The sequence below is a fragment of the Haemorhous mexicanus genome, chromosome 6 (genome assembly GCF_027477595.1).
Source record: "Haemorhous mexicanus isolate bHaeMex1 chromosome 6, bHaeMex1.pri, whole genome shotgun sequence".
NCBI lineage: Eukaryota > Metazoa > Chordata > Aves > Passeriformes > Fringillidae > Haemorhous > Haemorhous mexicanus.
Genome location: NC_082346.1, coordinates 32,697,903 through 32,722,690, shown reverse-complemented (window position 1 = coordinate 32,722,690; position 24,788 = coordinate 32,697,903). Strand labels below are relative to the sequence as shown.

Genomic DNA, 24,788 nt, shown 5'->3' with positions numbered 1-24,788 from the left:
ATTATTAAAATAGTTGATCATTAAAACTAATACTTATTAAAGAATAGAGAATTTCTCATTTACTTCTTCCCTGCTGTGTAGGAGCTTTTCCAGCCACGAAGTGGAAAGAAACTAGAAGAGTCTTGGAAAGCAGCTGCCTTTGAGAGTTATTCTTAGGATTATAACTAGTTCTTCTCCTGCTTTTGCTAATTGCTACCACATGGAGCAGTGAAGCTTTAGCAAAATGTTGACTCAGTATAAGTACCAAAATAGAAAACCAAAATGACTATTGTCACGCTTAGGCATGAAAGTCTTATCAGTTATGGACAAGAAAATAATTACTTTTTAACTTTTATTTAGACTGTATTTTAGTTTCTTGTCCCTTTATGCAAGTATTCTTTTCCTAGTTACTCTTTCATCAGATACTTACAGAGTGAGGTGCATAACCTACTGTTATTTATTGTTGACATTTAAAGTCTCACTGGATTTTTAAAGTCCATATTTTCCTCCACAAATAAGCATTTTCTTATGGTACACTGAGATCAGTTTGTCACAGTTCATTTTCATTAAGGTTGAAAGATCTCCCTTCAGAGAGAAGGTGATAGCAATTTTGTTCTTGATGTGTTGCAGCTAATTGTAGTTCCTGCTAGCCACAAAATCACAGGATTTTATAAAACTGCCAATGTGTGCCCTTACCTGGTACTCTGGTCTCTCTGGTTCAGCCAGTGTTTGCAATTCCTGGCTGGTTTATGCCTTTACTAATCATATGATGGAAGTCTCTTGGTCTTCTCTGCCTGAATTATTTACCATTTTGTTCTAAGTCCAAATAGCGGTGTTCAATATGGGAAAGTTTGGGTATAGAAAAAATTCCTATTCTATGATCCAAATTTCTAAATTTGAAGTTCTGTTAACCTCTGTTATTCTTGTGCCTTGCTCTGCTAGGAGAAGAGTGAGTGGTTCATACCCAGAGATCAGTATAAATAAAGTTCCATCACCTTAGCCTAGTGCTACTGTGTTCTTTAAAAACTTTGTTGCATATGAGTGCATGGCAAGTTCATACAGATTCTCTCTGCAATCTTTGCAAATCCTGATTCAGCAATGGCATAGCAAAGCTCATGAGTCCTTTATATAATCTAAGGTCCTCTACAGTTTGAGGAGGGAAGAGTTGGCTTCTTGTTTCATGTTGCTGCCTTGTCAAAGTGAAGTGCAGGTTTTCAGTGCTGGCAATAACAAGCTAATGTGCAGGTAGATAAATGCACGCACAATGTGGACTTCTAAGTAGACAGAAATAGGAAAGGTTGATTCTTTTAGTTTCTTGGTAGAATACTGAATAAAAATCTCATGATTTAAATGACAGGTGAGTTAAATTACTGAACTTTGTTAGTGCTGGGATTTTCTCAGTTCTTACATTTCAGAGTTCATTGCATGTATCTGAAATAAAGCAGCAGCTAAGATTTCTGAAACATTTCTTTAAACAGGTTTGTTTAAAAAACCAACTATGTTAAATAGCAAAATGCTTAAGTTAAAGACAAGAGAATATTCAAGGTAACAAATAGGTACTGATAAGTTGTGTACTTAGAAAAGGGTTGCCCCACAAGATTCATAAGACTAATTAGAGACAAATTAGAGTCTGGGTGTGTCCAAGCCAAATTCAAGCACCAAGCTGCACTAATAATGAGTAGCAGTTAATGATGACTTCCGTTTATCTCACAAATGGCCAGCAGTGGCTAATGGGTGCTCCTGTGCAACTTCACAAGCCATTTTGCAGTGGATGTGGGAATGAGCTCACAAGACCAACCCCTTTCCCCTCTTATACTAGAGGTGCTAGAGGTAAGTGTGTTTTTTGGGGAACAATGGTGGGAGGTCATGAGATGAAAGTGATGTGGGCTTCTTAAATTTTTCACAAATCTCCATAAAGGCATGTATCTGGGGATGGGCAAAGATTCAGATGAATTCTTATTTTTTGCCCAAAGAGATTACCCAGTCCTAAACTGACATGCTTTCCTTGAACTGGGAGTCAGAAATCCCTTTTCTCTTCTGTTTTTCTGCTGCAGAAATTCCCAACATTCCCATTATGTGGGCTCCAGAGAGGGGTAAGCAACATCTTCAATCCCACCCAATCATTTCCAAACTAATTCTTTGCTAGTATTTTTTTGCTTTTTAAATCATCATCAGAAACAGTTTTTAGACACATTTTTCCCATTTGTTTGATTTTCTTGTGGATTCTCATATTTTTGTTTTTTAGGAAGGTCCCATGGCCTCCCCAAGTGCTAGGGTCAGACTCATTTGCTGTTTCCATTTGTGTGCTATTCTCCTGTGGATTTTCATGGTTCACTCTGATCAATGATATTACCAAAGGGTGAGCATCTAGACTCTTGGGACTGTTTCACTCGTGGTATCCTGAGCTGGCACTGCCACCCTACTGCCCTGTCAGTCATTTGGCAGGCTTATGTTTTACTCTTGCCAACAGTTGCATCTGATTGTTGGTGGCCTTTGGTCTTTTTCTGCCTTGTCTGGGGACTGCCTGGCATTCACCGCTGTCTTGTATTCTCTCTACCTGCTGGCTGTGTGGCATTGTCCTCCTGAAATCTTGGCCCTCTGCCTGACTGTCTGGCATTGCCTCTTGAGCAGCTAATTGCTTGACAGTGACTACCTCCTGGCCTGTCCATCTGTTGACTGGCACGTATCGCCTCCTTATTGTCCTTTCAATCTGATTGTACACTGGCATTGGCCTCCTGCTGCCCTGTCTCCTGCTCCAAGTGCCTGGCATTGCCTTCCTGCTGAGTGCATCTGCTGACTTTGTGGAATTGCTCTTCTGCTGCTTGGCACACCTGCTGAATGTTTGGTACTGCTTTAGCAACTTGCTGAATGTTTGGCATTTTCCTCATGCCTTTTCACCTGATCCTTGAATATAGTGTCTCCTTGCTGCTCTTTGAGTCTGCTTACTCACTGATACTTGCTCTTTTGCTGTCCTGTCCACTTGCTTTATGCCTGGCATTTCTATCATATTGTCCTACCCATCTGCCTAGATTTTATTTCTAAATATGCACCAGTCTGAAAAGGTTAAGAAGAATTGTAAGGAATGGGGAAAAACTATTGTCTGGCTCCTTCATGGTCTGATTCAGTTTGAAACACCAGCCAAAAACTGATCTCAGTACCAGCATTCAGCTTTTTCATAGAACTACTCAAAACCCTTTCCCATCTTATGAAAAAAGAAACCAAACCCAAACCAAACTGAATTGTGTTTAGTCTTTGCTTCCATCACTTTATTTGAGAAGTGTATGACTAAGTTGTACAGTATTAAGTATTAAATCCAATAATAATTAAGTACTATAACCCTGATATTACCTAAGGTACCTCAGAATCCATGGAAGGTAGGTAATAACAGGAGGGAAAAACAATCTGTTGCTCAGGCTCAGAAAGATTAGGGTTTGAATGCAGAGCTGTGTTCATTAAACACAGTGGATCAAAGAAGCTAAATAAATTTTACAGGTCTCTTTATTTAAAACAGAGGGCTGCAGCTAATTAAAATAAACCACTGGATCAGTACAGTATTACCAAACCGAAATGTGTCCTAATTGCTGCTTCCTCCTCTTTCTGTACTGGGAGAATGGTCAATTGCTAGTTTACAGAAACCTTTTGTCTCTCTTTCACACCTTAAGAGCAAGGACTTGACTACATCTGTAAGGTCCATAGTAAGGGAATAAATCATTGTCACATCTTAGAATAAGAAGCAGAACTTCCTGCTCTTCTTTTAATTCAACTCATTTGACCTCTTTTCTGAGACACAGATTTTAGCTTATTACGAGTGTTGTTGCGTTTGTGTTTTTGAAACCAGTAGCAACTAGGACCTGGAGAAAATATTCTCTCATAATGAATCCTGTCGTAATTTCATAGTAAATTCTTCCTATATTTAAATAAATTTAATATAATGTTCCTTTAACCTTAGCTTTTAATCTCTTCCGATAGATCATTCCTGCTTTTGCTATCTTCAAAGGTACCTTAAATATGTGAAATTTTGTCTAAGTGATGCCTTGTGAAGGCTGACCTAGACCAGGGGCTAGACGGAGTTAAAGAATAAAGTAGGGATTTATTAAAAGGCCTCAATGGATACACCTTGGGCAGCACAAGAGCCCAGCCAGGGCTACACCCAAGATGAACCAAAATTGTCACAAAATGGTCATGAGGTCTCTCACTTTTATAAGTTCTGGTCCGTTATCATATTTGAACCAATTGTCCAATTACAGCTTTAGGTTATGAAGTCCCATCCTTCTTGTTTTTCTCTGTTCAGTCCACTGTTGTTTGTGCTCCTGGGCCTGAGATTTGGACCATTTGTCTTTGGTCCCCAGGTAGAGAAGGAATTGCTTTGTCTACCTACTCTGTAAAGAGAGCTTACTATTCCTTAATATGAAGATCAGAACTACACACTAAAGCAGCACAAAATCCAAAAAAATATAAAAGCTAAAATCTGAGGCATCTTAAGCATAGAGGCAGGGCAGCATCCCTTGAACCAGTAGCAGCTTTCACCGGTGTGGGACCAGCTGTGAAATCAGAGAAGGACACTGTGAGAGAGCACCTTGTTCCCATAGCCCCAACACCAGCTTGCTGCTGTGGAGGATGGCTCCCAGGAAAGTTAGCAATGTTCAGAGGAAGAGCTAGTAGGACCCTTCTCCCAGTTTTCACGTTAACGCCTAGAAACCAGTTAGCTTGTGTTCTGCTCCAAGGAGCTAGAGGATGTGAATGTCCACCTATATTTTAGTCCTTTGCTGTCTCCTAGGCTCTCCTGTTCTCTCTCATCTCAACCTTTCCAACCCTCTCTTGCTTTTCCAAGCGTAGTTTTTTCACAACTTCATAAACTCTTAAAGATGGTAGGCTGTCAGTCTCTCACTTCCCACCAGCTTCATGTTGTTGAAGGGTGTGGTGACAAGAACAGGTCTCAATGGCAAATCTCTTTCTCCAAGCTTTACCTCCCAGTATTACTTTGATGCTTCCCTAGGCTGTTGTTTGAGAAGCAGAGCTGGGGCTGAAAGGGAGGAGGAATATTCACTGTAGGACTGCAGGATACTGCTAGAATTCAGTTCTTATCCCAAGAAACATAAGTAATTTGTTTGTGTATAATTTCAGTTATTTTTAATATAGGGATTTTTAAATTAATAGTGCCTCAAATACGTGGGGATTTTTTTCAAATAATATTCGAGTTACATGAATTTCAAATGCAGAAAAGCAGCAGAAGCTGGAGGAAAATAAACACAAAGCTTTTTCTTGAGTGTATGGAATTTGCTTCACTGAAAATCATACTATGGCAGAACTGATGCAGTGCTGTCTCAGGCAGCCTCACTGTAACATATCAAGTTAAATGCGTTTTCTCCCTGATACAAATATTCAAATTAATTCTAAAAGAACCTGTGGTAAGTTGAAAGAATAAATTTTAGATTTTGTCTTATAAATGAGTCAACATTTGGTTAAAGAAAAGCTTGTACACAAAGCTCTGGGAGTAACATTTTTGCTGTTAAATCCCTGTAATAGTGATATACATAATTTTTTAATTTTTTTTTTTTTAATAGGGGTTTTGGGGAGTTTTTTTAGTCTTTTTTCCTTCTTATTTTCAGGGAGTGGGGAGGTTGAAGGTGTTCTTTAGCTTATCCTGTGCTGATTTTCTACCAAAAATTAGCTTCTAAAACAGTCATGAGCAGTACAAGTCTTTCCAGCTCACAAAGTTTCACTTTCCAGAATAATAACTAAATTTCCTGTTATCAGCCTAATTTTATCTCTGTTGTATTCCTCTATTTTCAGACTCTTTTCCTTCCTTATTATCTCTGATAAAAAACCCTGTTACAGTTCTCATAGTCATTTCCTGAACTAAAATATCTAAATCTTGCAAATTATTTATCAGGAGAGAGTGTTTGTTCTATATTCTCTTAACTTCAATGCACTTTTAATTTCCATTTGTTTTTTGCAGTTCACTTTCTTTATTCTTGTCTATTTTTTAAAGGTATCTTTTCTAATGATAGCAATGTTGCAGTCTCTAGGCAACTAATTTCCTCAGCTGTTTCTGAGAAGAAAACAAATTCGTAACTAACACAGGTCTTTTGCACTCAAAAAGAAAGAGAGAGAGATGATTATTTTTCTACCTTGGGATTTCCAGAAAGTGTTTCACTCCCTTGATCCATTTAATCACCGCCTTCACTTTCAGTTGACGTTTTCCACTCTTAAAAATAATGTGTCTGACAGTGACTTGTATCAACTTGAAATTCAGATTTTATTATGTGTGTATGATGCTTCTGGATTCAGATTGTAAAATTTATTTGGTTAATTTTAGACAAGAGTGCTTTGAATGATACATGTTGTGCTAAAGAACATACATGCCTTTTCCTTCATGCTTGTCATCACTGACAAAGGCTTTTGCTGTTGCAATTAATTGATACAGAGTAAGTTCTGGTGTCTCTCTCTGCTGTTACCTCTTAATTTAGTTGGCCAATAGCTTTTGTTGGAAAAATGAGGAGATGATGTTGCATTTCATTTAGAGTATAAAAATTTGTCAGCAGATCAATCCCTTGTTTCCCTGCTGTTTTCTAGAGGTTGGGAGGGTGTAGGTGCAGGCAGCTTACTCTCTGACTGCAGCCAGTTTGGCACTTTAAGTCTGGTCACATTCAGTAAGAGCTTTCATGAGCACAGAGTGACAGATAGTGTAGCTCATGAAAGGTGCATGTTATTCATTCTTGTTAGATTGACGATGATAGATGCACTAGATCTACAAAATGAAGGCATATAGTGCTATGTACAGCTCCTCACACGTAATGCCCAAGGCAGGCAGAGGCACAAATGTTACAGAGCCATCCCAGCTCTGGCAAGGAAGAGAGGAGCAAGCCTGTTGACTTGTCTGCAGAATGGGATCGTGTTCTCATCCTTTGCCTCTGAAAGAGGATTTCAAATGCAAAATTGATAATTTGGGGAGAAGTGGAGATGGTATTGTGGTCAAATATCCTGTTGCTGCTTTCATCAATGGTGAGGGGCAGCTGTTTGTAAATAAAGGCAGGGTTTTGCACCCCTAGCAGCAGGCCATCATGCCCACATCAATTCCTTCACCACACATCTCACAGCATCTCTCCTGGCTTTAGGCCTTATTCCTACAGATGCATGTGCAAAGTAATGAGTGAGTGACTGTCACAGATTGTTCCCCCCGTACCTTGTGCTGCTGTTCTGCCCAGACAGGTTTTAGATTCAGCCTGGAGAAGAGAAGGCTTCAGGGAGGCCCTGTTGCATTCTTTCAGGACTTAAAGGGGGACTGTAAAAAAGATGGAACCAAACTTTTTAGCAGGGCCTGATGTGATAGGACAAGGAGGAATGATTTTAAATTAGAGGAGGGTAGGTTTAGATATTAGGAAGCAATTCCTTACTGTGGAGGTGATGAGGCACTAGCACAGCTTGCACAGAGGAGCTATGGATGCCCCATCCCTGGAAGTGTTCAAGGTCAGGTTCAGTGGGGCTGTGAGCAGCTTGATCTGGTTGAAGATATCCTCGCTTATTGCAGGGGAGATGGGACTTAAATGGCCTCTAAAAGATCCCTCCCAACTCAGACTATTCTGTGACTTGCTGGAGCTTCTTTAACTTCATTTGGGAGTTTAATGAAGTCAGATTTATGTAATTGTTTGGAAATTTTACCTGAGGCTGCACCTAAGCTTTTGTGTCACTTGGCCTTTACTGCTCTCATGGAACGTCATAGCAACAGTAATCAGTCTTTTTCACCTTCATTGGTTGCTTTCAATAAATATTTGTACACCTTTATTAGGCTTTCTTCTCGCCACCTTTCTGCAGACAGACTGAGTGAGTAGAAAATAAGCTTTGTTTTGTGTAGTGTTGCAATCACATACATCACTCATTCCAGTGAACTAATCATCATCACATTCAAGTGGGAGATTTTGCAGATTTCAAAGCTGAATGAAACCTACATGTTGCACTTGAATTTTGGCTGAATTTTTGGCCTACACCTCCCTTTTTGAGAGTGAAAAATTGTTGGTTTATTGTCACTTCCTACTATAAGCTTACCAGTTCTTCCTTTGAGACCAAATAATGCTTGGGTATCCAGTGATATACAGAATTAATCCATGAACAGCAAGATTTAACGCTGTGATGTCTTTTAAACTCTTTTACAATTCATCCATATTTTACTGATTTCTGCTGGTCAGCACTGGGCATTCCTGGAAAAAGAACAGAGAAGGGCACAAAGTTCTTTCAGATGTGTTTGTCTCTTAGGGATCTTATTTCCTGCAGAATCTTAATGAGAAGCTGCTGTTAAATCACCATCATTCTTTGCAGAAAGAGAGAGTAGAATTTTCTTTTACTTTGAAGTTAGCAAAGATGGATTTTTCCAGTGTAGCTAGAACTGTGGTATTTTCTCAATAGCTTTTACAATGTTTAGACAGTTTAATATTTTCCTTAAAAATATTTTATGTCTTTGTTTATTTTCATTTTTATCTTTTCTTTTAAAAAAAGGTGATTATTTAAGATGTAATTTGTTTCCTCAGATAAAAAGTGTTGGGCAGCTAACCTTGGGTGCATTTGATTTCTGTGTTATTCTGAATTATGGTCTTGCATCACCCATATAATTTATACAGAAACACTGTCTGATTATTCACTTGAGTTAGTCTGCCTAGAGGTGTGATGTTAGTAGTTGCTGTACACTTAGTATGAGCACATTTGCTGTGGTAGTGAGATGCTTAACATTCAGTGCAGGAGTCCTGGGTACATTTTGAGTACACAGAGCGAGTATTAACTTGTTCACTGTGCCTATCCAAGAATCTCTTTTGCCTTCTCATTTCTTAAAAGCTACTGCCTTTTCTCAGTGATCCATCACACACTGCTAGTGTAAAACAAAAAAAACTTTTTCAGAGTGCTGAAAAAGTTTGGACACAGGGAATTTTATTAAAAAGCAAAAAGATTTTTCTGCACAACACGGTCTGCTGTTTCAAGCACAGCAGAAAAGTATGTGAGGGGAGGTGCTTATATACCTGTGTTGCTTCATCTATATTCATGAAAAAATGTGTATGTTATAGGAACTCTGAGGATTTCAGCGCTGAGTTGTATGGCTGGGAAGTAAACTGGCACAGTTTGTCTATACAGTGCAAAGTTGTAATAATGTGAACGCATCGCTCTGTCACTGCTGAGTAGTGTCAATAAATGATTCAACTGGTTTTACCTAGTGCATGAAAGATGTTTTAACATCTTCTAAAACTGAAAAAAAAATGGTGTTTTGGAAATGTGCATAGTAAACATCTTAAGAACAATGTAATAGCGAAAATATATTCTGCACGGGGGGTTATATATATATATTTATTGTTACCTATTACTATAAACTACTGTAAGCCATTAATTAAATAATAAAATTCCAGAGGAAAAGGTAAACTTGATATATTTAATATTCCTCACTCAATATAGATTAGGAATTCTGCTGTCTTCCACTTTAGTGCTCTGTACTACAGCACTCTCAACAAAACAATTTTCATCTTCGGTTTGAGAAACCAGAATTGTTTCAATTGTTTCCATGAGAATCTTGGAGGTAAAAAATTTAATTTGTGCCAGAAGTTAAAATAGTCCTATATAGGAAATAATTTGACAGAATGCACAGTGGGTCACTTTGGCTTTCAAGATCTGTTTGCTTGTTCAGTTCTAATGAAAGTGTCATTGGCTTGTGCCAAAATGGACAACTGTTCAGACTCTGAACACATGAATTGCATCACTGGATGTCATAAAAGAATAGTTTCTATGAATTTTTAGGTTATGGAAAAAGTTCTTTAAAGTTGCCGCTATTAGAGATGCTTTATCGTTTACTTGGGGAGTAAAGATACTGTGTAAGAGAATCTTAAGAGAAAGTATTCTTTTGTAGCTCTTCTGTGTATTCCTGAAAAATTATCACTCAGTAGTCTACCCTTTGTAGTGCAGAAGGTGTATTTTGGGAAGGGCTGTTTTTATTACATCTTGAACATTGAAGATTTGAGATCTGAAAGTGTTTGGAGGAGCTACTTAACCTGTGGAAGAATTTGACTGAAGTTTCAGAAGTGCAAGTGTTTTGTATGCCATATTTGTTCTTGGCAAAAGGTAGGAAATGTTAGAAAACATCAGATGAGATCCTCAAAACAGAAGAGTTTCACATTTCAGTTTCAGTAACCAGTGTGCTAGAGCTTAAACATTGCAAAATTATTTATTTATAGAAGTGAAATTGCAAGTTAGAACTTCTGGTTCTTACTTCTCTCCTGGTTAATTGCTGAGTATGCTTCCCCGAAACACAAATACACCCACTCCTCCCATATAGAAGAATCTAAGTTTGGCACTAGTTTTGAGATGAGCTGACTGTAACCTGACTCCACTTTGGTATAGATATATAGTCTAGAAGATAGTACACATAACCAGAAACACTGTCTAGGGTATATTTTTATGAGACAGTGCTCTCTAGCTGCTATTCTGTTAGTTAAAGCTCATTATGTTGTCACTTCAGTCATGTAGAATTCTTATTGGCATAGTGAAGATACCCATGCTTATTTCTCTCATTTGTGCTGCATAGTTTGTTTTTCAGAGAACAAAATTTTTGACTTCTCATGTTTTGTTCCTTTTCTTCAAATTTTAGAGAATTATTTAAAGGTTGGTCTGGATTTCCTATTTTATATTAATACAAAGCAGTTTGTAGTAACTGAGGGAAAACTTAAAATAATAGTAATTATTAACAGATAACATTTTAGCAGTGTTTTTGTAGTAGCAAAATGGTTTTAATGTCTTTACCAGGACGTCTTCAGCTATGCTACTTTTTCTGGACAGAGAGGGATTTGTTCTTGCACAAAGTGGAGTCGCTGTGGGAAGCACAGCGCTTTGCACATAGAAAGAGAGCTCAAAGAGGAATCAGACACCTGGCCCTTCTTTGTACAAAGTGCAGGGTTTTTTCCCATCTGTTGTTTTACCAAGCTCCTCCTGACCTCTCCACCACTGCAAATACCCTGCCTTTTGACTCTGGCCTAGCACACCCCTTTAGAGAGCTGTAATGTACTGCATCTGTGGGCTGTGACCAACTCTGTACAGCCAAAATGCATTCCTTACAGTGCAGAAAAGCATTTAGTGTCTTGTTTTTTTAGCAGCTACTAAAAATGATTGTTCTAGTGGGTTTATGACAATGTATAGGCATAGGCAGAATCATAAAATTAAGATCAGTTTTTATGGTGTAAATATTTTATGCACATTTAAGATCTTAAAACTTTGTTTAGCGATCGGGAATAAAAAAGTATTATTGCCACAATATATATTAGAAGTGATATTTAGAAAATGTGCATGGTTGGATGCCCAGATGCATCAATTTCATTAACACTTCAATTGCACAAATGGGGCAAGCAAATAGCTGATCTATGAAGTTTATATTGCATATAAATGCAATCAGGTTTAGTTTAAAAATTTAGATCTAGATCTGCAGAAGTGGAAGAATAATTTACAAATTCCACAAGGTTGTTTTTTCTAGTATATTAATTTAAATTTTCAGCTTCTCTGTAGTGTTTAAAATGTGAAGCATCTTCCCCCAAATGTTTTGCAAGCTATAAGTAAAAAAGAAACTGAGTGTTATGAAGTAAATATTTTAATGAGTTTGACTTCAATTGAAGAAAACAAGGACTTTTAAGGAAAGCTACAATGAACACTGTGATTTTTATTAATTAATATACAGTTTTTTGGTGATGATTACAATAATAATAATAATTTATTTACAAAAGTAATTCTCATTGGGGTCCAGCTATTGGGAATTAAATATATTCATGACTTGTTCATGCATAAATCATTGAGCAAATCTCTATTTGCTACTTGTTTTTTGTGGTCATCTTCACAGTGGAAGTGTTCTGACAGACTCGTTCACTGATGCTGGTTTATAAAGAAGGCAGACACTGAATTAGCTTCTGGCACGGGGGTCTCCTGCCACAGGCATTAGGCTGCAATAAATGGTATGGTGGGTCCCGGTGGAAGGAGTGAGAGAATTCAGAGGAGGCAATTTGCAGGCAGAGGAAGTCAAGGATATGGGGGGAAACAGAGAAAAGAGTCTGTATTTAATCTAACAGTCGTTACTGCTGTGACATTTTTGTTCCTTGCACCGTTAAATTTTGTAGGGTCCTTCTGTGATGTTTGGGTTCTGGGTGGCGGCAGAATGACTGCAGATGTGTTGAGAGGGCAAGCAGCATTCTTGTGCTGCAGAATTATTGTCAGTGGAAATGTGTTATTAGTGTGTGCAGCTACACCAGTTTGAAGAGTTCAGTTTTAGCTGGCTATGTTAATCAAGGATCCATTCAACTTTGGCTGTTTGTAGACTTGACTTGGGAGAAGAAAAGGAAAAAGAAAATGGAATCGGGTCAGTTAGCAGAGAAGTATGTATCAAGCTTACCACTGATAAGAGGGAAAGGCACCAGGGTAAGCCCCTGTAATAGGATTAGACATGTTTTGTTTTCTTTTATGTAAAAAAACCTACAAAAGTCTGAGAGTGCTCTTAGTATATGTCTATGTGTAGACACAGCTGTATTTAACATCAACAATTCCCGACAGGGACTCACCAGTCTCAGTATGACTTCCTTAAACTCATAGTAAAGTAAAATTGGCAAAGCTGGATCATCACTGCATAAGGAAGAGCAAACACATGCATCAGGGTCAGCACTAGCCCCATGTCTGTCTAGTCACTACCAGTCATCCTGTGAGCCCAAACACAGCAACCACTTTAGCCTTACTTTAGCATTACATTTTTATAAACCTACTTGATTTTGATTGTTTTGTAGCACTAGCAAATGTGATCAGTTCCATCCATTTGTCAAGATAACTGAGCAATTAGCCAAAGAAATTTGATTTTTGAAAACATCAAAGACTACAAATCCTGTCATGCCTTATCCATAAAAAAAAGACACTGAATATCACCATACAGGTTATTGGTGGCAAAGAACAGGAAGAATTCAAGGAAAGAGAGCATAATGGTGAAACTGAGATGAGTTAAAATCTGTATCCAAAAAACTTTCCAATGTATTGAAAGAAACCAACTGCTGAAACCTGTATTTCTTGTTGTTCATGGAGAAGAAATAGATTAATGTTTTTTTGTGAGAAGCTCTGATCAGTCTAGCTCCATGGAAGCTCTATTTTCTTCCTGCCAAATAAGAGTAGGAAAGTAGACAATAAGCTGAAATAGCTGATTTGTGAATAAAAATTACTGGCACATGTGTTGTCTCCAGCAGAGGAATTCTGAATAACTTTGAAGAAGCATCTCATCTCCAGGCTGAGAGATGCAATTTTTATTCCTAAAGTGCATACTTCTTACACAACTGGTTGACAGACGTGACCGACCCTTTTGTTGCATATTTGACTGATCTATCTCTCTAGTTTTTTTCTGCTCTTCTGTGGTCTGTGAGCTCTGTTGCAGAGGTTATATAGGTATTTCTTTGGTAAAGCCCTTCCAAAATTTCTCCTTTCAGTGGAAAGCTCAAATAGGTAATTAAATCTTATTGATGCTAATGCTGTAGTCTGTTAAATATAAATTATCTGCAAATTTGTCCATTAATTTGCATTTATAGCTCTATTATATACTATGCAGAATCATAGATTTTAACTTGTTCAACAGAAATAATGTTTTCCACAGAGGCAGTCTCTGTCATCTTAATTTCGTTCAATTTATTACGATTTCTGAGTCTCATATTTGCATTTTAGTTGAAGAAGTAAAACTGTGTTACTGTCTAAAACCAGCTGCAGAGTATATGAAATGTCTTAGATCATTGCTTACTATTGAGGCCAACCTTTGCTATGCTTAATACCTGAGAGACAAAGATAAGGAGTTTCTGAACATTTCCAGAAGAGTAGTCCTTGGTCGTTCAATTTAATCGGTCTGCATAAGGTATATCCTCCAATAACTGCCTGGGAGGGTTTCCACAGGTTAGAGGCTGAACTAACAATTTATGTGGAGGCAAAGAAAGGCAGTGAAGCAGCAGAGGACTCTGTGAAACCAATTGGCAGTGAGCCATCTGTTAGGCAACCGCAACTACGTCAAAGATATCTAAAAATAGACCAGTTGGTTTGGGAACAGAATGCCCTAACTCCGATAAAAAGGCACTTTGTAAACAATCAAAAATGTGCTTTAAAATCAATTGCATTTATTCATATAGCAATGAAGTATAAGAAGCACTACTCTCATAGATGTTCTTAGTAAATCCTAAATAATTAAATTGTTTGTCCCTACTTCTCCTTTTTGGAGTAGAAACTAGCATTTTATTTTCAATCCTATTGTCTCTCTCCGTGGCTCCCCCATGTCCTGACACTTCTGAGATGTCTTGTCTTCCCATTTTTCTTCTCCTGAGTTTCTCCCTTTTCTATTTTCCGTCAAAGCTGCCTTGGGCAGTCTTTCTTTGTAGAACCATAGAATGGTTTGGGTTTGAAGGGAACTTAAAAATCCTCAGGTTCCAACCTCCTTGCTGTATTCCATCCCACACACTTCATTCACTTGCCCTCACGCTATGCTTATATCTCTTCTTCTGAGAATCCTACTGCTTGGATTTCCTGCAGTTCTGCCTTTCCACTTTAGATTCCTTCTTCCCACATTCTCTTGTCCTATCTAAGTAACAAACCTTGCCTTTCGTTGCAACTTCCAAGCTGGACTTTCTGCATTTGTCTCTCTCCTGAACTCTGGCTTTTACTTTCAGGTACTTTTGTTTCTGTGGAGCCCCTCTCTTCCACCTCTCTCCTATATGGACCTGTTTTCTTTGCACTATCAGCTTATCCGTCAGAAACTGGGGACACTTTTTGGTATCATTTTAGTGTTTTATGCAGTTTTGCTCCAGTATTGTCCACCTACCTGAGTCATCAGCCTCAGGTTCAAGAATCAGTGTAGAGCTTCAGTCCTGATTAAGGCATCAGTGTGACAGCTCTGAACAAAACATCATCGTTATTTCCTGCATCTGCCCAACAGTGTCACCACTGCTGTTGTAAGAGAGCCAAGAGCAACAGCCTTGATTTGTGATTCATCCTGTGCCAACACTATGGCCCCCTGCAGCATGCAACAGCTGGCTGATGGTGAGACTACCAACAAAAAAATTGCCCATGAAACAAGGTTGAACTTAATTCAGCCTTGCTAGAGTACTGGTAAAAGTGACAGTGCTGAGTCACTAATTCCTTAATAGTTTCCATGGAGGCAGGTGTTGGTACCGAGCAGTTAACTCCTGAATGGGACACAGATGAAAATCTAGGTTTGACATCACTCTTCCATCTTTCCTTCAAGCAAAAAATACTGAACAAAGTATGAGAAAACCTGGCCACCCACACTTTGGTACCTTGTTAGGTGAAACAAAAAGTTGTTACAGATTGCAGCATTGCTGATTTCATTCATATATGTATAGCAAATTTAGAGTGTGCTTCCCAGTGTGATGGTAATTTCAGTTCCTGCTCAGTGCACATTTTAAGTCATGTTGTTTAAGGACATCCCAGAAGTGGACTATACAGTGGCTAATTTCAAGAGCAGATGTCACTGTAACAGTGGTTTACTTAGCAGCAGCTTTTTTTGGTTACATCCATCCAGTCCAGTCAGCCTGCAAACATGAAAATAGGAAATATTTCCTTGTTGGTAGAGGTCCATCTGCATTAATAAACATAAGCATATATATTTTGAAACTATTTTTAGAAACTTGTGTTGAAGATTGTACTGCTGCTTGGACTTTATGCCCTTTCAGATTTTGTTGCTTAGTCTATACATTTTTAATAATAACATTGCCTGCTAGCAGTGACATTTTATGAAGGTCATTTTTCTTGTGAAGTTGGAGAATGGACTTGAATTTCATTGAAGGAATCCCTGAGCTGCAGGATCCTTGTTCATGGACTGTCTTGCATCTTGTACTACCTTTGAAGCCTGCTTAGAATTTTAACTAATGATATCTTCAAAGTGTCACTGTGCTCAAGGGCAGAAAATAAATCTCAAAATGCACTTTATATTTAAAAACAATTTTGAATAGCTTTGAAGCATGGTATTAACTGAAATGAAAAGGCATGGATACAGACTTGCTAAGTATGCACACACAGAGAATTCCATGTTTCACTAACCTTTTTGTGGTCAGCAAAGTATCTCTTCACCATTGCAATGTCTTTATCTTCTGTATTATAAAAATCATCTGGTCTATGGATGTCTTAAGAATTTTTTGTGTGACTGATGATTTCATACCTCTGCAGGTATCTTAAGTTAATCTCTCTCCATGGAGGAGTTTTATTTTTGTCTACATCATTCCAAGCTCACTTCTTCTTATTCTCCCTGTGTAAAACACAGTCACTGGATTGTATTCATATGACTTTTCTGTTTCTGCATAGAGGATGGCAGATCCAAAAACCAACATGCTGTGCTTGAAATACAGGAGACTGTGGTGTCAACTACTAAATTAAAATTGCCTGTTTTTTTATAAACCAAAGTTCCAGCTTCCCCTAACTGAGCACATTGCAGGTTTGCTTATTAATAAAGTACTCAAAGGTTTACCTGGTACCACTTTCTGATGTCTTCTAATAATGATATTGATTTCTAATTAATTAATATTCTGATATTCCTTTTAAAATGTCAAAAGCTAGTGATCATGTCTGAGAATATGGTCATTTGAATATCTGTACTCTTGATGTTTGGGTTTTTTTTTTTTCTGTTTTATTTATTGCTTCATGTAAGAACCCTTACATGTAAGCGTCCTTCTTTAAGAGGTGCTGTTGGGTTAATTCTGTCATTTTCCTTCTCTATTATTTTAGTTTTCTATTTGTAAACTAAGAGCTTACAAAAGTACAAGTATGTGATTTATAATTTAATTTTTCCCACAAAATAATTTGCCTGGCTTTTTTCTATATCAAACTGCAAAGAAAATTCAGCTTATTCAGAGTATCCTTATACTTAAGATGTTCTTTTCTGTTTCTGTTTTGATAGTTGTACCATCAAAGCATTGCAGTTTGGCTGTATGTTATACCATGGATTTCACAGTTTTATGACCATTGCTACCAATTTACTTGTGCTGAATAAGTTAGAATCTTGTTTCAGAGCATGAAGCAATGTGATCCACTGAACAGCAGCTGCTGTGGGGGAAATGAGGAGAGGATAGGACTGTAACCTGTCTTTAAGATGTTGTGTCCTAAGTAAAGTTAGATGTTGGGAGACTGGACAGATTGTGTATTTGAGAAAATTTGTCTTAGGAAGTAAGGACAGAAGGTTGTGAATGATTTTCCATCTGATTCCCTGTTTGGGAAAAGGATAAAAAGACAAGAATTTTCAGACTCTGCTTCCAGATTTCGCAATGCTCACTGTCTATGGACTGCTTATGAGTAAAAGCCACCAGCCTGTTTGGGACTGCTGTTTTGCTGACATGATCAAAAGGGAAGTCCTCAGCCTCTGGCCATTATCATTACCATTTTACTATTTTCCTGCCTGCCTGCTACATGGGCTTCCCTTTGCAAATTTTTTTATATATCTTCTGCACAGACTGATTCATCCTTCTCATGCCTGGGAAAATCTCAACAGGAAAATGCCCAAGATTGATGAGGAAGAGAAGGCAGTTACATTCTTTGCTTATTCTCAAACAGTTTTACTGTTCTGTTGGAGGCCGTTGTTATTTCTGTGGTGTTGGTTAACACTTTTTATATTTATAGGATCCTGACTTTTCATAACTTTCTGTAGGAATCTTCACAGTGCTGCTAACAGTCCATCCCAACTCCTTGTCTTTTCCTATTTTGCACAACTAAAATAAAACTCTATAGCTTGTTTCAGTTGAGAATTTAGCAACAACATTTCTTGGCAGAAAATAAATAAGGAGATGTTGCTACTTAATTTTTAGCTGGTTTCATTTTTGTCTTATCCTTGCAGTTGTTCACTCAGTTTGCTGTTTAATCTTTGATTGCAGGCCACTAAAGAAGTAATAGAGCGAGAAGCCCCGGGGATGGCCCTGGCAATGCTGATGGGATCACTTAATGTTACACCTCTGGGCATGCTCTCTAGGTAAGACTACTCCCTTCAAAATATGAGGGGAACTCTTTCCACAGAATTACTCATTGTTATCCAATGGCCGAGCACAAATCATTGAAGACTGCCATTGTTATCAAGACCAGAAGTCTTAACTTCAGAGAAGGGGCCAAATTCAAATGATGGTAATTGCATCGTCTCCTTAAATTCCCTTCGTTGTCCGTATTTGAGACTGGATCCTCCTGTATTTTCTGTGCCAGGTTATTTGTAATGTTGATGTGCACACTCTTAAATAGCAGTCTTCTCATTCTAGAACTGTGGTGTTTTGAGGTGAGTGAAGAATTTTTCTGTGTGTTGTTCATCAAGTATTAAAATGCTTTTTTTTGGCAAAAAACCCCCTTTGATAGAGACAAATGTTTTGTACTACCCTAGATCTGGAGGAGTACCATTAATTTATCTCTCAAAGTCCCTGGAATGCATGCACAATCTATGTGGTTTTCTTGAAAGCACACACAATGCTTTTGCCAGCAGTTCTCAAGCATTTTTACTTACTTTTGCATGCTCTCTTGAGAATTTTTGACAGCTCCATTTCTCTCTTGAGCCACTAGGTCTGATTATTGGCAGCTGAAGTTTGAGTTTCGGGCTGCTGGTTTAGTCCCTTCTTGATTGTGGGTTGGTTGTACCAGACGTTTAGCTTTTAATGCTTAAAAAATATTTAAAGCAGAGTAGAAGAGCCAAGATGACTACTAAAGGAGCTGTCTGCCTGACACAATTCCACTATTTCATTTTTATCCCTTTGTGGACAGTTCTTATTTCCTTTCTTTTAGGTCTGCCGTAAACTAACCTACATATGGGATTTGCTGGATTGAGTTTGTACTCCTTGAGCTTGACTACTTCAACAAGAGAAAAGGAACACATTTCTTTAATTCAGGCTCATCTCTGCTGCAGTAGAGATTCCTCAGCTGGAATTCTTTCTAAGCTGGGAGTTCAAAGTGTGAAGGAAGGCAATATGAGAGAAGAGAAGCTAGGAGTCAGGCAATACTCACGCTGCCATTTGAAAACAACACTTCAGGCTGGCTTGTGTGATATCAAAAGTTCATTTAGTGGCACAAAGACAATCTCTGTGCTATTTACTTGTGAACATTGTGCCAGCTGTCATGGAAATACTTGTTACCCTGCTAAAAAATGCCATGCAACCAATAAATTACATTAATCACTGAGAATCATATGTATAAGAAATCCAGGGAACTTGACTACCCAACAAGCCATGTCCTTTAGCTCAAAATTTTTGCTAATGTCATAACTGGAAATTATTTTATTTTCTGGTCTGTCTTCACTTACAGCTCAGGTTTTAATTCAATAAAGAGAATGTTCTACAGTTTCTCTAAACTGTAGCTTCCATATCTTCATGGTTTAATTTTGTCCTTTTGCATTTTTCTTATCCTTATATCCCAGCCCTGGGTTTTCCACCTTGGCTTTTGTAAGCCACTCTTTACAACCTCAAGACAAAATTCTGTAATTTCATTTCTTTTTTCTTTTTTTTTTTTTTTTTTTTTTAATATTTAGCTAAAATGTGGAATAGTCAAACTCTAGCCAACAGAAAACATTCAGCACTTGAGTGTTCAGCCTTATATCAACACCTAAGGAATTTCTAAAAAACTAAATAAATAAATAAATAAAATCTTCTCTCTTTGATGGTTGGTTTTGTCTTCTCTTGAGGGAGAGGGGAAACTATTTGAAGAAGAATTATATATAAATTGCATAAATAGAATTTTCACCTGAGAGTAACTTCCTTCTCTGCTTTTCTTATGTTTAATCTTTAAATAGAAAGAACCTATTTGAATTAATACAACAGGCGCAACTGCACAACTTAGTGTTTTTACCTGGCCGGGGACATAATGCTTGACACAGTCAATTACACTACAAAGGAACCATGTGTATGACCAAACAGGGACTATATCAAATAATGTATTGGCACAAGTTAGCAGTAGAATTAAGGGAGCTACACAGATCTCAATAAAGATGGAAATTTAGCCGGTGTTTATACTATCAGTTTAATGTTAGACCCTATGAATCTTGTTTTCTGCTTTTTCACCTCAGCTTCTCCCAAGTTCTTCAGAACATAATCAGCAAATATATTGGAAATAAAGTTTACAAAATCTGATAAATCATAGAATTTATCTTAAATGCTTTCCTTTTGTTTTGATAATGGAGATAGTTGCATGCAAGCATTTCAGACTGTTTCTCTTTCATTTCAGGCCTGTGTGTGGAATCAGAGGGAAAACTCTCATAATTAATCTTCCAGGTAGCAAGAAAGGGTCACAGGTAAGAAATGCTCTTACTGATCTGCTAGGAAGGAACTATGATGAGCACTTCTCCTTGTTTCGAATGGTAGAAAGTGCCCACTATAACAAATTTTGCAGAAGTGAATTGAAATGCATGTTCATGGAAAGTTACCACAGCATCACTCTCAGCCAAGGACCATACAGCTCCAATCTGATTGAAGGTGCTGTGTGACCAGGACAACATTACCTGCAGTGCAAGAGAGCACTCACTTGAGGAGGCAGTGAAGAGTCTGATGATCCCTTACACTTTCTCTTTCTTCTCTAATTAACTGTCTCTTATCTCTGGGTTGTCTCCAGCTTCCAAGAAATCATTCTCTTTTATACAGAAGAGGAATGCATAGTATATGGTCGAACTTGCTGGAGCAATTTGCAGTTTTGATCGGCAAGTGGGAAGAAAGGGAAATAATTTTTAAGAGTTTGAGAATGTTTTTTAATCTTTTCTATATGGGTATATCAGACTTTTCACCCTTTATAAAGTTTGTTTTCTTCCTGCATTTTGCTCTGTTTGGGTGGAGAAGTTAAAATTTTTGTCTTTATCCATGCTTTCTGTCTGACTCTATAGCTGAGAGGAAGAGAATTAAACTCCAGCAGGGATTTGTGTGTGTGTTAGTAAGACTAGACCTTTCACTAATTTCTTCATAGTTGGCTGCTAGAAAAACAATCTTCACAGAAATACTGCTAAGCTGAATAGTGATCTGTACAACCTGATACAAGGCTGCTGAGGAAGGTCCCCCATCAGTCACAAGAATCTATTTCTTCCAGGCTCAGACTACGTCTGGCCCTGTTAATAAATGTCTTTACCTCTGGCCTCTAAGAAATGCATTCCTGGTACACATCTGATGAACCTGTAGTAACCAGGCTTGGAGCAGGCAGTACTGATGTGTTTAGCAGCACAGCCCTGAAGTCTCTGTTTCTTAGACTTCTGTCTGGAGATACAAAATTTACGTGGACTGTCACCTGGAAGTTGAAGAGGAAATGTTTTGAGTACTATGGTCTTCAGCAGCCACTGCAGGTTTTCAGATACACTGTCCATGTGTTTCAGTTCAAGGACTTAGTGTGAGCCCTCCTATGATTCTACTATTCCTTACAGCATTTTTGGAAATTTGGAAGTCTAGTGAGACTGTAATTTAAAGGAAATTAAAAGCCTTCAAAACACATGAGAGGCATTGGGGAATGATGAGGTGGGAGTATATTTTCCTGAAATTCTTCCAGTTATACATGGGAAATCATATGTATGTACATGTATTTTACATTGCAATGGCCCCCCATTTTAAAGAAGTGATGTACCAGTAAGAAGGTTATTTCACAAGTAAATACTTCTTTTGCTGAATCAGGAGAGAGATGAAATAGCCTGCAATCTCTAATAGGTTTTATTGTGTTCAGGAGCACTCCTAACCCACAGAAGCAATTGTCATTGTCCTGAGGCAATCAGACTTTAAAGATAGGTAAATTGCAAAAAGTGAATGAAGAAAAGAAATGAAAAAAGCTTTAATAAGTATTTTAACAGTAGTTTGATATTGGGTAAGTCATAAAAAAGGTAATTCTGCTGGAAAAGTGTCATATGATTGCATCATACAAGCAAGCTTGTAATAAACTGATTTTTATTTGTTCCTGTCATGATGATGATCTGTCCTGTCATTTTAGCATGAGATTTCTTTTAGTATGAGACATCTGTAAAGTCTCAGATTTCAGCAAAGACTTTTAAGATGAAGAGTGGAGAAAATTGGCCCATAAAAGGCTGAATCTCAAGAACCAAAAAGGACAGATTGTCACCAGGAATTTCCCTCATTTTTCGCTTTTACCACTTGCTAATTTCCTTTCCATTGTATAAATACGATCATATGAGAAGCTTATATAAAGCTATGAAATTGCAGCAGTATACATATTTCTTTAATAAAATATTAATGGAAAATGACAGCAGTTGTAAATGCTTCACCTCAAAAATGGACTGCATGCCAGACATGTTTTCACCAGAGAACATTTGTGTGGAATGTACCATTGAATCCACATCTGCAGAAATCTTCCATTTTTGTGGGGGGCTTTTTTGTTTGTTTTTTTTTTTTTTTTTTAGTCTTGCAAAAGATAGTTAACATTGTGGAAGAGGGAAAAATGTGAAATTACCAGATTTTTTTAAGTCTGGCATTTTATAATTGTAGTAACAATTGCCTAAGACAATGAGTTTCATATGCAACATGAGCTTTTGGAGGATTTAGTGGGAATCTGGGCATTAACGCTCAAGCCAGCAAGGCTTTATTTCAGTGCTGGAATGGGGAACGTGCTTCTCTGATTAGTCAATTATTAGTCAATTATTACATTTATTGGTCAGTTCAGAGATTGTTCTTCTTTTTTCTCACTTACTTGAGATCTGCTTCTTTGCTAATGTAATGGTGGTTGAATGTTTCATTATTTTAAACCATTTAAAAAGTAATACTGTAAAGGCACAATAACTCTGCAGTTTGCAGTTACATTATAAGTCATAATCTTCATTATCTTTACAAATATGTTTTAATATGCATTCATTTTATACAGCATTTGTACTCATCTGGTTTACTCCAGCTGTTTGCACTACCAACTTCAATGTTTAAAGAATGTATAAATTTATGAAATAGTCTGACTTATCATTCATTACTTGTAAAGAAGCAACTGAAAGATGTGCTCTTATTTAGAAGCTTTGAAGAAATACAATGCTTGTGAGTTGTTTTCCTAACAAACTGGGGTATATAAACTCCAATAATTTCTGATGGATTCTTTGCTTATTATTTTGTTTACGTAATTATTTTTATTTCTTGAAAATATTTTTTCATTATCTATTTATGAACTTATTATTATTATTTATTTTCTGGATAATCTAAAATATCTGAATACATTTTTAAAAATCTTCCTATGCTTGAAACAAAACTGAAGGGCAACAAAAGGAGTACTGCCAGCTTTCTCTGTCAACCTGTGTGTTCCTGACTGCATTGCCATGGCAATTATTTCTTGTGACCCTGCCATCATTTTCCAATATTTAAATGTTTATATGCCGTCTCCTCAAATGACATAAGAAAACTTTCTTGTGGTGCCTGGCAGAGGAATGAGAGACAATAGTCACAAATCAATTGAGGTAGCTTACAGATGAAAAAGAAAAGAAATGGAAAACCAAAACAAAACTGAAAAAAAAACCCCAAACACTTTGAGCGTAATTAAGCATTAAAGCATGTTGTCATCAAGGGTTGTGGAGTCTCTGTTGTTGGATTGTTTTTCAAGACTTTACTGAATAAGCCTTAAGAAGGCTGAGATTCATACTGACCCTGATCAGAGCAGGCAGCTGCAGCATGTTGCATCCTGAGGTTCTGCTTTGATCTGATGCAGCACCAGCACAGGTAGCTGTACATGGTAGTTATATCTATGCCCATCATGGAGCAAGAGCAATTGCACAGCATCTGCAGTTTTGCTTTCTCCAGCCATTTCTAATTGTTTGCAAGATTATAGAACAAGGAGAGGTTTGAAAAATAGCTTGTTTATGAATTTTGGGGTTTTTTTAGTTACATGGCATTACAATGACATCAGTGTAGTTTGTCATTCTTCCAGTATGTAGAATAAGTCCATGAATAAAAAAGAATATAATTATATAAAAGTATAATTATGAAAACCCTTATGAATTGTTCTCTAATTGTGAGGGAGCATAATAGGAAGGATTTGAAGTTAATATCCCTGCAGGGATATAGTTAATGTTTTTCTTCTGCATTTTTGAGCATTCTGCCAGTTGTTGTGAACTGTTTTTATGTATTACATATTCACAGAAATGTAACTCTTGTTTTCAGTATTAGCTCATTGCAATAGCCCTGTTGTGCAATTTACCATATTTGCATGAAAAAAGGCAAAAATTTATAGAATAGTCACCAGATCTGTTTCTGAGTTCATTTATCTTTTAAGAGCAGCTGTGTAGGACGTTGTAGGTTTTATTTATGATCACGTGAAAAGATGCATTTAAATCCCAAAAATATTGAGAGAGTAAGCTCCTATTTGCAAGTGCAGGTAGCTTTTCATAGTGGTTTCTCTTCTCATTCTGCATAGGAATGCTTTCAGTTTATACTGCCAGCCCTACCTCACGCCATTGATCTCTTGCGGGATGCCATTGTAAAAGTAAAGGAGGTACACGATGAGCTTGAAGATCTACCTTCACCACCACCTCCTCTTTCTCCTCCTCCAACCACCAGCCCTCACAAACAGACAGAAGACAAAGGAGTGCAGTGTGAGGAAGAGGAGGAAGAGAAGAAGGATAGCGGAGTTGCCTCAACAGAGGACAGTTCTTCTTCACATATAACAGCAGCAGCCATTGCAGCTAAGGTGAGTCTGGCCTCTTTCCTTAAGAGACCCTTCAGTTTCTGTCTCAGGCACTTTCCACCAATGTTCATCTGCATGTTATGACTCTACATTGATGTCTTCGTGTCAAACAGATTTATTTCAGGTACATTTTGTAGAAGTAGAGCTGCATAATGAAGCTCAGTATGAATTCTGTTTTG

General features: G+C 37.6%; 1 protein-coding gene across 21 annotated transcripts in view; it reads left to right on the top strand.

Annotated features, from left to right (window-relative positions):
* The window catches only part of GPHN (gephyrin), a 271,793-nt gene that overhangs the window by 150,249 nt on the left and 96,756 nt on the right, over nt 1-24,788 (top strand). For 11 of the 21 annotated variants that reach the window (XM_059849765.1, XM_059849768.1, XM_059849760.1 and 8 more), the window contains 4 exons: nt 2,034-2,072; nt 17,880-17,974; nt 20,197-20,263; nt 24,340-24,612. In XM_059849765.1, the coding sequence (XP_059705748.1) occupies nt 2,034-2,072; nt 17,880-17,974; nt 20,197-20,263; nt 24,340-24,612 (474 nt within the window). The remainder of the gene's footprint in view (nt 1-2,033; nt 2,073-17,879; nt 17,975-20,196; nt 20,264-24,339; nt 24,613-24,788) is intronic. The other 10 variants (XM_059849766.1, XM_059849764.1, XM_059849761.1 and 7 more) reach the window with 1 other exon arrangement.